The sequence below is a fragment of the Chlamydotis macqueenii genome, chromosome 2, assembly GCF_036417535.1.
Source record: "Chlamydotis macqueenii isolate bChlMac1 chromosome 2, bChlMac1.mat, whole genome shotgun sequence".
NCBI classification, from domain to species: Eukaryota; Metazoa; Chordata; class Aves; order Otidiformes; family Otididae; genus Chlamydotis; species Chlamydotis macqueenii.
Window position 1 is genome coordinate 71,730,995 of NC_141557.1, and position 13,528 is coordinate 71,744,522.

The window sequence follows — 13,528 nt, forward strand, 5'->3', positions numbered from 1 at the left end:
AGAAAATCTTAGTTTGAAAGCCTGCAGTGGCAGTTGAGTATTTACGTACCCATGCTTCTGCTCAACTTTTTATACTTTTCAGACAGATAAAGGTTAGGGATGGGGAAAGAAATGTGTGCACCAGTACTTCTGCTCAATGTATCTCATACTCTTCTACAGAGAAGGGTTATGGATGGGTAAGAAATATTTCCACAAGTCTTAATCAGTATCCAATGTAGAGCGTCACACAGAGCTAGTCAAACCAGTTACCTTCATTTTTATCCCCTGATTGACTGTGGCTCTCTTCTTGGTTGCTGGTCTCCTCACTTAGTGTAGTATCTATAGTAGCATCTGGCTCTTCAGCCTCTTCTTCAGCAGCACCCTCTAGCACTACGTGAGGGAGAAGGGAAAAAGAAATAAAGTAAGTTTCTCTGGAAGCCATTTTAGCAAAATAAGACTACAGCCCTTCAGTTTGAGGGCTCCTCTGATTGGTACGTAGGTTTGATGACAGAAGCATGTGAACAGTGCCAGCACAGCCAAGTGTTCACTCCCACGAGTGGCCCAGCACTGGGCTGGGAAATAGTGCTGCCTCTGCCAGCAGGAAAACCTGGGCAAACGAAGAGAGGAAACCCTTACCGCCTTGGTCCCCGGTATTCAGCCAGCAAAAAATGGAGGAGGGAGAGGAGGAGTGAGTAAGTTAGCATATCACTGACAGTCATGACATTTGTTTAAGAAGTTGGAAGAATACTGTGCAGCTAGAGAATTTAAGTAATTCAATTTCATACACATGCTCCTCTCCTCCTTCTCTTCTTGGAGGATGAACGTGTACTCCAGTACATGAATTCATGGCGACCTTTTTCTTCCTTCCAGCAGTGGTGAAATGACTACTGAGGTTTCTGGGACCATTCAGCACATACCTCACACCCACTGCCCAAGGTTTTCAGATGAGCTGAAGACATAAGCAACCATCATATGTGCCAACAGAATTTCTCCACACCCCGTTCTGAAACCACAAACTTATCATGCTATTGTCAGGGTTTCAGGAAGGATGCCTGTTCTGGCTGGAGAATGACAGGGCAGTTAAACATCATTTTTAGAGGTGACAAGGAATGATCGACATATGAGAAAGAGAGGAGCTCTCTGCTTGTGGCACCCACAACAAAAGCCTCTGAAAAAGGTTATTGGTAATACTGAGAACTACTGACACATTTTTAAGAGAGAAACACACCTTTATAACCCTATAAGGAAACTAGTCATTTCATTATGGAAACGAACATACTGTGGACATTTCAACATCTCAGATTTCCAAATCGCACTCAGCAGACTTAATACAGGTTTTCGTTTTGTTTTGTTTTTTTTTTTTTCAGAAAGCAGAGACCATAGGCCTCAAACCACAGTTAATTCAACAGGGTTTTTTCCTTAAAAAAAACTCACATATTCTCAAGGATGACATGCAAATCAGTCATGTAGCACATCTTCAAATGCTGTTTGAACAGCATTTGCAAACAATAAATGACTATGTCATCCCAACTACTGACATTTTAGAGTGTACAAGAAAAGGCAAGGAGAAAGTGCCCAGCTTGTGTCAAGCAGTTCCCCATTTCACGCAATGCCAGACAAAGCACCAGATTCAAGCTCCCTACGTTTAACCACCAGCCCTCTCAGGAGCAGTACACCGATGATTCAACATAGCGAGCCACTGCATGCTAGAGACAAACCTGACTAAGCCCAGTGTCTAACGCTCGGGATAACAACATCTCCTTAAGAACTACAGTTTTCATTTTGCATCTTCAAAAACAGACAAAAAGACTATTTTTACGCTATCCTGAACAACTCAAGGTAACTCTTCCCTGATCATTTTTGTACTTTCCTGCTAAGGAAACACTAGTGGTCCCTGCGAAACAGGGATTTCTTGATCCAAGGTGAGGCCAAGCACTCATCTTTCTGTATTTTCTCCAGTAATTATGAGGGCTGTTTATTTGTTTGTCTTTATTTTGTTTGTCCTTAACTGTTATAACTTTGCTGTTATTTTGTTTGTTTTTAAAAAAGGTCCATCTTATTTAAAAGCAACATGGTCCTTTTTTTTTCCCCTGCCTTGATCCTTTTTTAACCACTTATGTGGTAGCTGACTTAATTTTGAATGGAATAAGCACAAAAAGATTTATTTTCGAGACTGGTCTAAATCTTTTAAGTTGCTTGCTGTATCTGCTTAGTACAATGAAAAGTAAGGACCAGTTTAAATTATTGGGATGGACTTCTGTTAAAACAATGCAAATGAGTCCTTAAAAAAACCCCAACCAGACAAAACAAATCTTCCTTCCAAAGCAGACCTATTAATTCCTCTTTCAGTCAATACCTAGGACATTAATGTCACCACTGATTCATCCAGGAAAAAGTCAATCTGTTGTGTAACTGTGAAGACTCCTGTGTTGGCCAAGGTAACTTTAAGATTGCTGAGGAGCCTCCCAGAGAACTAGAGTCAGAATTCCTAGTGCTGCTTTTAGCAGCAGTGAAAATGTGAAATGTTCATCACAAAGAGAAGAGGCAGGCATACATGCACACATTAATAAACCTATCTCCTGGTTTTGAAATACCTGCCAGCTTGCTCTCTGTTCTTTTTTCAGGAGGAAAATTATGTATTGTGCTATTACAGTCTTTCATAATTTCTATGAACCAACAGCTATTTTGTTTCTGAATCTAAGTGTCTTCCTGCTAATGCAAACAAAGATGTATAGTCAACAGATCTTGTTTTTAAAGTCATTTTCCGTACATTAAAAAAATCCTATTTTGGAAGCCGTTTAAAGAGTGCAACTTAATTTCTGCAAAAATAGGTATTACTGTTGCATGCTTTCATTTACATAGGTATTTTCCACTGTCTTGCACAAAGCAAAAATGCACCACTGAAACAAAGACAATTGCAAAAGCAACACACCAATTTCAGAAGCATAACTTTCTATTTGCAATAGGATATAGAAACAATAAGAATACTGGGCCAAATCACTCCTTCCTGTGGGAAAACCCGTGGCAGAGTGCCTTTGGGCAGGAACATACTGAGAGATTTCTCTTGCAGCTTTTTTTTTTGCTTTTTTTTTTTTTCCTTTAAATAAATGCACCACTGAGGATGGGGAAGTGTTGTTTTTTTTTTTTCCCACAGCACCTATGAAACTCAGGGAATCACACAGGCAGTGATCAGCACGGATGCCCTGTACCAGGCTTCCTTCAGGGCTGCAAGCCTTCTCAGTTCACAGCAAATGCCCCTGCCTGGAGGTCGTGCTGATGGAGCCTTCTTCCTCCCTCTCCCCAAAGAAAACAAAGACCTCCAGGAAAGAGGGACAAACAGGAAATAGGCTGGCAAACAGTGCAGCCTCAGGTTGCATTCAACATTGGACCAAAGCCTCTAGGAAACAAGGAAGTAGTCACAAGCATTCAAGTCATCTTCTACTTTGAAGAAACCCCCCAGTGTCACAGTCACGTGAAAAGTCCTCCTCTGTGAAAAGGAGGAAAAGCAGAGAGCAAGTGACAGAGCGAGAGCGCTAACACATGGGGCAGAGGGAACCAGACAAAACAACACAGCAGCCCTCTTTGCACAGCCACATCAAGAGACCTAGCTCTTCTACAGGAACTTGATGATGTTGCTGAAATCATGAAACCGGGGCAACTTCGATCCCACAGAGAAACCTGAGGGGCCTTTAGCTCCTGCTCCTGACAGAGGCCCACCCCTGATGCCCAACATAACCAGCTAACCGGAGAGTCACTGAGAAAGCAGAGCGCTAAAAAAAAAAACCAAACCCAGAAAAAAGCCTTGTTGCTTCCCATTCAGTCTGTACAGCACAGGAAGACACTTGCTAGACCTATTTCCTCCTGTGGGATAAAGTGTGACTCCACTGCACGTTAAAGCTGAGCCCATCAACAGTTACTTCCCCCATTCGCTTATGTGTATTCACTTGTATTTAATTTGCTTCTTTTAAGACCACTCTCAACAGTTACAGCTTCTGGTGAAGAGCATCACAGATGAAGCAAAAAGGAGAACACGGGCCACAAGGGAAGGAAGAAGAAAGGAGAAGAAATGATGAGTCCTCAGAGTCACAGTCACTTGACTTGCTGTTGAGAGGCAGCTACACAAGAACGCAGCAGCACGTCCTGGCCCCTGGGAGCTGGTACAAGTCTCTGCTCCAGATTGCTCCACTGTCTTTGCACATGAGCTCTCCCTTTGGAATAGATAGGGAGAAACACACAATACAGGCAAGGAGAAGGAAAACCTGGTGTGTAGCACAAAGCTGCTCATTGTTCTGCCTTCCGAAAAAATCCACATTAACGTTAAAAGTAGAAGCCATGCACTAATTGGGCCAGGGAAAGATTAACACTCTCAGCCAAATACTTTATTGGTTTCATTAAACATGCCGTCGTACGTAGTGCAGAACACGGCAGGGGGAGGAGAAACACGGGAAACAAATGACAGTTTTAGGAATGTGCACCCCCCCCCACATGCATTTCAAACCACTTTTTCCCGTGAGGCCCAAACAGGAATCCTGAGCCTGCTTCATCATTTCCATCTTAGCAATGCTATTAGCTTATTCAAGGCTTTCCCACTGTTGGTTTTTTTTTTTTTTCTCCTAAGTTGTAGAAAAAAACCCCTAAGGATCATTTAAATGAAGGCCAGACCTTCTAGTATACAAATTTAGACGAGAACAGAACTTCAAAGAGGGATATCACATTTGAATAAACAAAAGTTTACCGTTTACCCTCGAGATTATAATACCTAAGAATCGCTACACCGTGCTCCAACCCGTTTTTGATGCACTGGTCTCCTACTGAGCTTCTACAGAGAGGAGCAGACCGTATTCCCAGAGCACACGGCGGCACTCCCAAGCACAACCGGTCACTCCCACCCCAAGAGATGCGCACAATCACCCGCACTACATTTTGAACATGATTTTGCATCAAAGCTGGCAGGAAGGAAAGAGGGTGAAAAGGTGTCGTGTGGGAAGAAAAAAGGGTTAACGCTATTCAAAGCACTGCCTCAAGGCAAAAGAAAGCCAAACGAAAAAAATTTTCCCAACTGACCTTTTTAATACCAACTCTGCCCTTGCTACTGAAGTGTTGGTGCTGAGTCGGCACCCCAATGGTAGAGAATTATACTGGCAGCGTCACCTCAGTGTCACCACTGCTGGAGCACCAGTACAGAGCAGCCTATGGGGAAAGGAAGACAAGCATAAAAAGAAAGACAGTGGCATGGGAGTATCTGGTGGTTGTTCTTTCACTTAGCATTTGCTAAAAACTAAGAATGTTACACTGAAGGTTTTGAACTTGTACCTGCAACTGATGTTTTCCTCTAGGGAAAAACAAAGCCAAACAAAATAAACCTTAAAAGACAACAGCCAAAAGGAGCAACATCTCTTGAAAGGCACGCTCGGAGCACCGAAAGACTGACTGCTCCTCCTGCTATGAACTCCCTGAGCTGTTAGCGATACAATTGCTTTACCTGTGTTAGTGCAGGTACAATACTTCGCTTCTTGAAGTAACCCTACAAATCCACAACATCCATACGCTTTTTCTTACCTAACACGTACGCAGACAGACACACCCAGACACAGAATAAACATGTGAAGCACATGCTCATGGCCATGCCTTAAAACTGAGCTAGGGACCACCTTCTGTTTTGGGGGTGGGGCAGGGGAAGAAGCACCAGACAAGAACAAGACCACCCCTACATTTCCAGATTATTTTGTATACTGTTGCTACAACACCTAACAGGCTGAATTTTAAATATTCAAACACATTTACTCCTCCTGTTTTATTTTCTTGCCTGCATGATGGGATATGCATGTGCACTTATTTTTTATGTAGCTTTTGAAAATCACCTTCTGATGACTTATGGACCACGAACGGTCCTCAAGACTTCGGCTCAGATGACCAAAAGCACCATAAAGCACACCAGAATTTGTAGTTAGTTAATGCCTTAAGCGAACAATAGCTCTGAATCACCATGACACTCTGGTATGACATTAATGTAATACACTGAAAATAAGGAAGCTATACTAATGTAACAGTGAGATGCTGCACCAGTAAAGCACAGGCTTCCTGGATGAAATTAACCTACATGGTCCAACTGGTTTACAGCAATGCACAGAGACACCAGGCAGCCTTAATTAAAAATGCATTTGTATCTATCTTCTTGAACCTGTGCTCAATCTGCTAACTTGAACAGCGTACCCATGTTTGCTCCTTTCACAGGTGCCGCATGCCCATGGGAACAGCCCTCGCGCAGGAGCCTGCGGTCTTGCGAGGCTAGAAAGGAGAGCCGAGGCACACGCTGCTCCAGCACCAAGAACGAAAGCAAAACCCAATGGCCCCCAGGCTCCCACCAGGAAAGCCCAGGCACCCGCCAGTGTGCTTGGTAAGCACCTCAGAGGGTCTGATCCCAGCCTGCGTCAAGCTCCCGACCAGCACTGCCATTCTGGGGGCTGGCAGCACCACATAAACCGCACAGCACCACAGGAGCTGCAAAAACCTGCGGCCACATTTAGGCTCAACAGCTGCTGATGAATTTCGAGATTTTTCTAACGCCTTAAGCTCTCCTCTCCCCCGACCAAAGAAGTAGCAACGAGCTGTTCCTCATCCTCGCTCTTTGCATCAGCTTGTGGGTGAGCACCTGGCCTCCAGGAAGCCTTGGTCACCGAACTGCAGTCAGCTTCGAGAGCTTGTTCAAGCAGAAAGGATACTGAGATTTCAAGACAGCTTAACAAACCTGAGGTCACGAGCACCACTTTTAGACACACAAAAAAAAAGTAAAGTCAGGGCAACAGTAGAGTAAAAGAAGTGGCTGCAAACAGACATCCTTCCACTCCTTCCTGTGTAGACGACTGCAAACACCTCTCCATCCTCATCCTTGCTTGCCCGCAAAGCCGTCAGGAGGCTTCTGGGGAGGGATTCCACCCCCCCCCCTCCAGTCACCAGGAACCACGGCGACGCAGAGGGAACACGGACAGGACGGGCCTTGGGCCTTACCGAGCACATCCCCTCCCCAGCGCCCTCTCCGCTGCCTGAGGAGGGACACAAAAGCAATACTGTCTGTCCTTATAAGCTCTGCTTTGCATGTGTTCGGGGAGCGGGGACAGCTGTGCGGACGGCTTGCAGAGTTCCAGGAAGTCGATGTGTTTCTTGGCTTTGACTCCAGTTTATTTGCCTTAGATGAAGTGGCGAGCCGAGAAAGTCCCTTCGCGTCCCCCCCCAGGGCTGGCACCAACTGCAGCGGGGCGGCGCTCCTTGGGACGCGGCCCGGGGTCTCTCCCCACACAGATCATCCTTCCCTGGTCCGGCTGCCGTGTCTCTCCAGCCAAGGCTGGCTCACATCCCACCGGGCAAGGGGACAGCCTTGGGACGCAGCGTGGGAGAGGGTGGGAGCCTGGAGCAGAGCCAGGGACCAGAAGGAGCAGGCCTTGAAGGCTCTTCCCTCAGCTGGCGGGATGGAGGTGTCTCCTGAAGGTGGGAACGGGTCAGGCGAGCAGCGTCACACTGCCAGCCAAAACCACTGCTGCCCACACGGCCCTGAAGGAGCCGAGAACAAGGTACGAGAGCAGAGTGGCAGAGACCAGTGCAAGCAAGGACCAGTGGGCACCTCCATCGTGCGTGTCTCCGTGCCCAACAGGCTGAGGAAGGGGAGGCACGCCTGCCTGAGGGGAGCCCCAGCAACCCCGGGAAATCATGGCCCCGGGACACAAAACCTCGTTTGCTGCTGCTGCCGCCCCAGACAATCATGAGGAGATGAGGGATGCAAAATGAGGAAATAATCTAAAACGTAGCTCTGTGGGTTTAGATTTTTTTTTTTTTCCATTTTTGCTTTGCCCTGCCAAACCCAGTTAACCTAAAACCTGGGGGGGTGGGGTGAGGGGAGGAAGCTGTAGGTTGATGTCCCATCACCTACATGGCTAAGCCAGCACTGTGCTAAGGGAATGAGATAGTTGTCCAAGAGCCCGAGGGGTGAGCTAGACGGATTGCACTTGGGAGAGCCAGATGGAAAACATTTCTGAGTAAGTGAGAAGAAAAGCAACCTCCTTTCCAAACAGTCCGAATCACAGCGTCCCTCGGCTGCAACTGAGGAGAGGCTGCAGGGACGCAGGGCGGGCGAAGCGGGACACTGGGCTCAGCCGGGTAGCTGTGACGGAGATGCTGACATCCTCGACAATATATGGCCAGTCTAAACCACGGGATATCTTGTCCTTTTAAGGTGGGCCAAGAGCAAGCATCTGTGCAGCAGCAGCACAGCCCCAGCCTGCCATCAATAGCCCCTGGTGTCACTGAAAAAAACACGGGCTCCTATGCCATACCAACTGGCTGTGCAGATGCCCAGGCACCCATCTCGACAGGAGACAATCCGTCCGGTTGTTCCTCTGCACAGCATCACGGAAACAAGAAGGAACAGCAGTAACGAGAGGAAGAAAAGCCACAAAACCATGCGGCCAGGCTGCTTGCTGGCAATTGGTGCCTGCAGCTGTTGGGGAGGGAGGGAGAGAGGGCCTGTCCTCATCCCCATCCCTGTCCCTCACCCTGATGGCCAGCAGCTCTGCCAAGGGCAGCTTCGGACCCAGGACTCGAGGTGAAGGTTTAAAGCAAATCTCTGGAGGGAGAAACGAGTAAAAGTTTCACCCCCTCACACTTGCTCTTCACACGTAGCCAGAGCTGTGCGTGCGCAGCAGGACGGGTTTGGCAGGGATTAGAGAAGCAGGATGAATCACACCAAGGAAGACACAGAAAATCTCCTGTGCTAGTGCCCTGCTTCTTGTGCGGTGCCCTGGTTGTGATCCTCTTCCTCAAGGATGGATTTAAAGAGAGCTTCACAGAGGGCCTGAATGCATGGGCAATTTTACAAAAAACGTTCTGGAAATAAAGTATGCTAAACCAGGAAAAGATTCTTTCAGAGTAGCAATGTTCCACATGGCGTTTCACCACTGTAACGGCATCCACATGCTTGCAAATTTCCTTGCACAGGCAAAGCCAAGGGGGAGAGCATTGGTTCGCTTACTGCAGAGCTGCTAACACATCCTTTGCAGCCCAAGTACGCTGTCTTTGCTAGACATGCCAGCGCACTCTCTGCTTGGAGCATTGTACCAGGTAGCATGCCAAAGCACTTTACACCTCACAAGATAATGCAGTAAAATAATGCACAACATAAGAAAAGAAAGAGTGGGAATCACAGGGATTAAAACATTTCCTGCTGGTAGCATTGTCAACCATCACGATGTTATTACGAGCCCTGTAAAAATCTGATGGTGCACAAAATCTCAAACTTTTTTTTTTTTTAAGTAAAAATTTTAGTTTTCTGGGTTGTGGAGAAAGGATGGAAACATTACATGGTCAGCCAAGTAGAAAAAGCAAATTGAAGTGAACAGATTAATTTTAAAGTCTCAAGCTTTTAAGGATAACCATGACCTCAGATGCTCAACCTGCAATTTCTTAACACAAAGGGACAGAGCGCCCCTTCTTTACACAGGATGTTTTGTACCCTGGAACATACACCTTCCAAAACTAAAATGGCTTTTCTCTTTTATAAAGAGGGAAAAGAATCGCAACCTCTCAGCACATTTCCAACGTTTCATTTAAAAGTCAACACAGCTGCACTTTAATGCTACTTAACGATGAGAACCTCAACCAAATTATCAAACTCATTTTAAGCAGAAAGAGATTCAACATGCAAATATTTTGCAGAGAGAATGATTCAAGAGTTTGCAGCTCTTCTTGCTGCTCTTTTCCAGGGAGCATGACTTGCTGACAGGATTAACTACTGCCAGGCTCACGAAGCTGGGAGACAGCTGCCACATGGCAGCCATTTATTACAAAGCTCCGCTCCTCTAAAGCTAGGAAAGAGGCAGACTATTTCATCTGTGTTATCAGCAGGGTTCCTCTGCTCCACAGGCTCTAGTGACTAGGCTTTTTCTAAACAAACACCTCCTTTTCTCCCCCACCTTGTTAACATCATTATCTTCCTGTCTTCTGTTTCTGGTCAGCACAGGAACTATTCCCCCCATCACGCTCCCCAAACAGAAACAACAACAAAATCTAGACTCAAGATGAATTAAAACATCCAGAAACACACATACCCCCCAAAACAGATTTTTTAATTAGAGAGTTTTAGCTTGAAATTTTAAGAGAGGAAAACACATGCTACAGAGGGGAGAGAGAGATGTGCTGGAGCAAAGGAATTCAGAAGCATGCTGTACAACCCTCACTCTCCCATCCACCCTAGGAGGCATTTGTAATGTCAGCCTCCAACTGCAATAACCAAAGCAGATACACAGCTTTTTCATGAGCAAGATAACCTGTAGCACTCCTTCCTGTAGCTTGTATCTCTACACCAGGCAGATCCTCAGCAGACCCACAAGCCAAAGCCAACCCCTGCCCTGCACTCTAGGAGGCACTAACAGGTCTCAAGCCAAACACCTCCTGCAGTCTGCTAAGGATCAGGAACAGATATACACCATCTACAAAACCTCCACGTGATATTAAGCATAGACAACCATCGGTTGCCATTCTCCTGTTATTCTGAACCACAGTTAAAAGATACAAGTTGGCTGTTTAACTTTGCCCAGGGTTATTGTACATATGTATTTGCCATAGATGCCAGAGTACCACAAATAACTCAAACTGAGGTTTATTGCTTCCTCCAGGTGAAGGGAGAACCCAGCCTCGAAAAAAAACATCTCTCCCATCACTGCTGAACAAGTTGCCACAGTCTTGTGAGCACACCCACTGAATTATACCAGCTGGGCAGGTAGCCTTCAAGGTTGTTTGCAGAGCTCTAAATTCTGAAACACAAAGTTTCTTTCTCGGTTTAGTTAGGTAAATTACTAACAGCAGTAGATGGTGCTGGCAAGCCTCTCCAAGTTGAGATCCTCACAGGAAAGCCACTAGGAAAATTTTAAACAGCAGTGCTACTTGCCAAGGGTATTCTTCAGTATGAGTTTTCTTTCTATTTTGAAGCACACACAGTGAAACTAACCTGTGGGAGGTGCTTCCTGCACACTGACAAAATGAAACAGCATCTGTTAATTTTCATAGACTGCAACACGTGTGCAGAAAATGGGCACAGGGTTCAGTTCAACAATTTCTTATGGAATTCAAAAGTCACTCAGCTTTATCAGATGAGCACAAGAAGCCTTCTCAGAAACGACATATCTCTGACACCAAAAAAATACATATTTTCAAAACAATAACTGCATACGCACACACACACACACACAGAAATCCCCCTTCATCCACAACCACATCCAGCTGCTCACTTTCCAAGTTCCTTGTAGTACAGCCTTTGCTCTGGGACTTTAAAAGCCTAGCAGGCATTTCTAAAGGATTTTACAAAGTACACAGGCCCGGCCTTGTAAAAGCTCATGAGGAATCCACGGAGGTCATCATGGAGCTTAGACAGTCTGCAAACAGAATAATCCACGTGCTGGTGAGGTAAGGAATGACCAAAGTTGGGTGGATGGGCCTGAAGACTTCTGCAATGACTGGCTGCTCCAACAATGCTGTAAAGCCTGGAGGAAATGCCTGCTGATCTTCAAAGCCCTTCAGTAGGAACAGCCTTAAGTTTCCTGAACATGAGCATTCTGGCTGCGAGGCTACAATCCCCTTATGCACGCAGAGAAAAATATAAAAACAAAGAAAAAAAACCAAAAAAATCCACTTAGGTGGATAACTGCAAATAACCAGCGAGACTGACCCTCCACTCTGCAACGAGCTGTCGGATCCATCCAGCAAAGTTTTGATGCTCCTCAGCACAACAGCCACACGGATCAAGAAGCAGCTTACAATCTCAGCAGCTTTCCTTTTTCTATTCCAGGCAGTCCTCCACACGTGTAGACTCCTGGAACGCAACACTCAGTTGTTCGGACTAGGAAGGGATGCCACAGCCCGTAGCGGCATAAGGTGTCCACCGTAACTATATGGAGACCATTGCAGTGTGCTGCACTGCCAGCAGAATTTTAGGTACAGCCTTCAGTCACCTGATGGGCTGCACAGGCGACCATGAGTAAAGGGGAGTCTGGACACCTGCACACTGCAAAGAATTGCAGGAAGTTTATTTCAGGAACGCTGGGGAAAAAAAAAAAAAACAGACAAAATTGTGAACAGGTTTCTTCAGTAAGTGAAGTTTCAAGTTGCTATTCCTCCAGCCAAAAACCTCTGCTGCTAGTCCAAAACCACCCTCCTCTTCCAAAAAAACAATTCCACCACTAGTGCTTCACACATTGCCACCAAATAGATGATAAAGGCAATTTTTCCCACAATTTACGTATGAAAAGGGAAACTAATTTCCTTCTGCTCACTCCCATTGACACATAATATACTAAAATATTACCCTGAAACAAACCAATACGAATTATGCACAGGTTCAACCCAATTCTCGGTAAAGTAGTAGTTGCAAGTGTTCACCATAGAGAAAAATGAATGCCAAGAACAGTGGCCTGTGGACCCATTCACACCCACCCCAATTTCTGCAGTAGGACAGCAAGAGGTTGCCAGTGGAACCTTGACTAATCACTCTCATATATGCACACACAGCGAAGTAACATTGCAGTATCATAATCAGTCCTATGATACTTAAATTCGTACTTTTGAGGAGTGATGTTTCCAGGTGAATGTTTTCTCAGTCATATGTACATACACACCCACACAGCCACTTTCTTTTAATTCTAAAAATGAAATCACCTTGCTTAACAGTTTCAAGCCAGTACGTACTATGGCAATATATATATTTACATTAATCTTGCTGAGGTCATTTAGAATCTAGTCTACAACTAGAGGTGAACAAAACCTAAAGTATTTTAAAAGAGCCACAAAAGAAAAAAAAAATCTGATATTGTTCTTTGATGAGGTTACAACTCTTCAAAAGAATGAAGTCTATTTCCACCCAACTGATAGATCCCATCCTCCAAACTTCATATAAAAATTATTTTCTTTCGCAGCAAAAGGACAAAGAAAACCTCAACACCAGAACTTGTACTTTCACTCAGATACTAAATAGCAGGAGCTATTTTCCACTTCCAGTTCAGACATTATTGTTTTGTAATAAGTTTTATACGCCTTCTGCAGCTCAATCGCTCAATGTAAAGAGATACAAGAGAAGAATTCAAGAAATTGGTAGCCATCTCGCCTGTAGAACAGACAAGCATATATTTAAATGAGTTAAACCAAGAAACTAAAAGGAGAAAGCAAGCAAAACCACCAGCTAAATAAATTATTTTTCACTGTAAGGTGAAAAACTTTTCTTAATCACCCACTCATTTCACACATGGTAATACGCAACAATCATTCTACAAAAAAATCAGAAGAGAGTCACCACCAGATTTGCTTCACTCATTCCTCCAACTAAACTTCAAATGGAGTTTCTGAAGCTAGAAGATTTCGCCACTCCTGCTTACTGACAGCTGAAGACAGAAACTGGCCCTTTCCTCATCTGTTAGGCTCTGGCATGCCATAGAGGCTATGGAGGTAGGCACTTTCATAAACACAAGTGGCAGCAGGAACATGTTCAGCATATTTCACACCAAACTTGAAA

The 13,528-nt window shown here is 45.1% G+C and overlaps 1 protein-coding gene across 7 annotated transcripts in view; it reads right to left on the minus strand.

Annotated features, from left to right (window-relative positions):
• RREB1 (ras responsive element binding protein 1) overlaps nucleotides 1-13,528 on the minus strand; it is a 126,318-nt gene that overhangs the window by 68,558 nt on the left and 44,232 nt on the right. For 4 of the 7 annotated variants that reach the window (XM_086740236.1, XM_086740240.1, XM_086740238.1 and 1 more), the window contains one exon: nucleotides 250-369. In XM_086740236.1, coding sequence (XP_086596362.1) covers nucleotides 250-369 — 120 coding nt within the window. Of the gene's footprint in view, nucleotides 1-249; nucleotides 370-5,043; nucleotides 5,170-6,987; nucleotides 7,190-11,692; nucleotides 12,064-13,528 lie in introns of those variants that run through there. The other 3 variants (XM_086740237.1, XM_086740239.1, XM_086740241.1) reach the window with 3 other exon arrangements.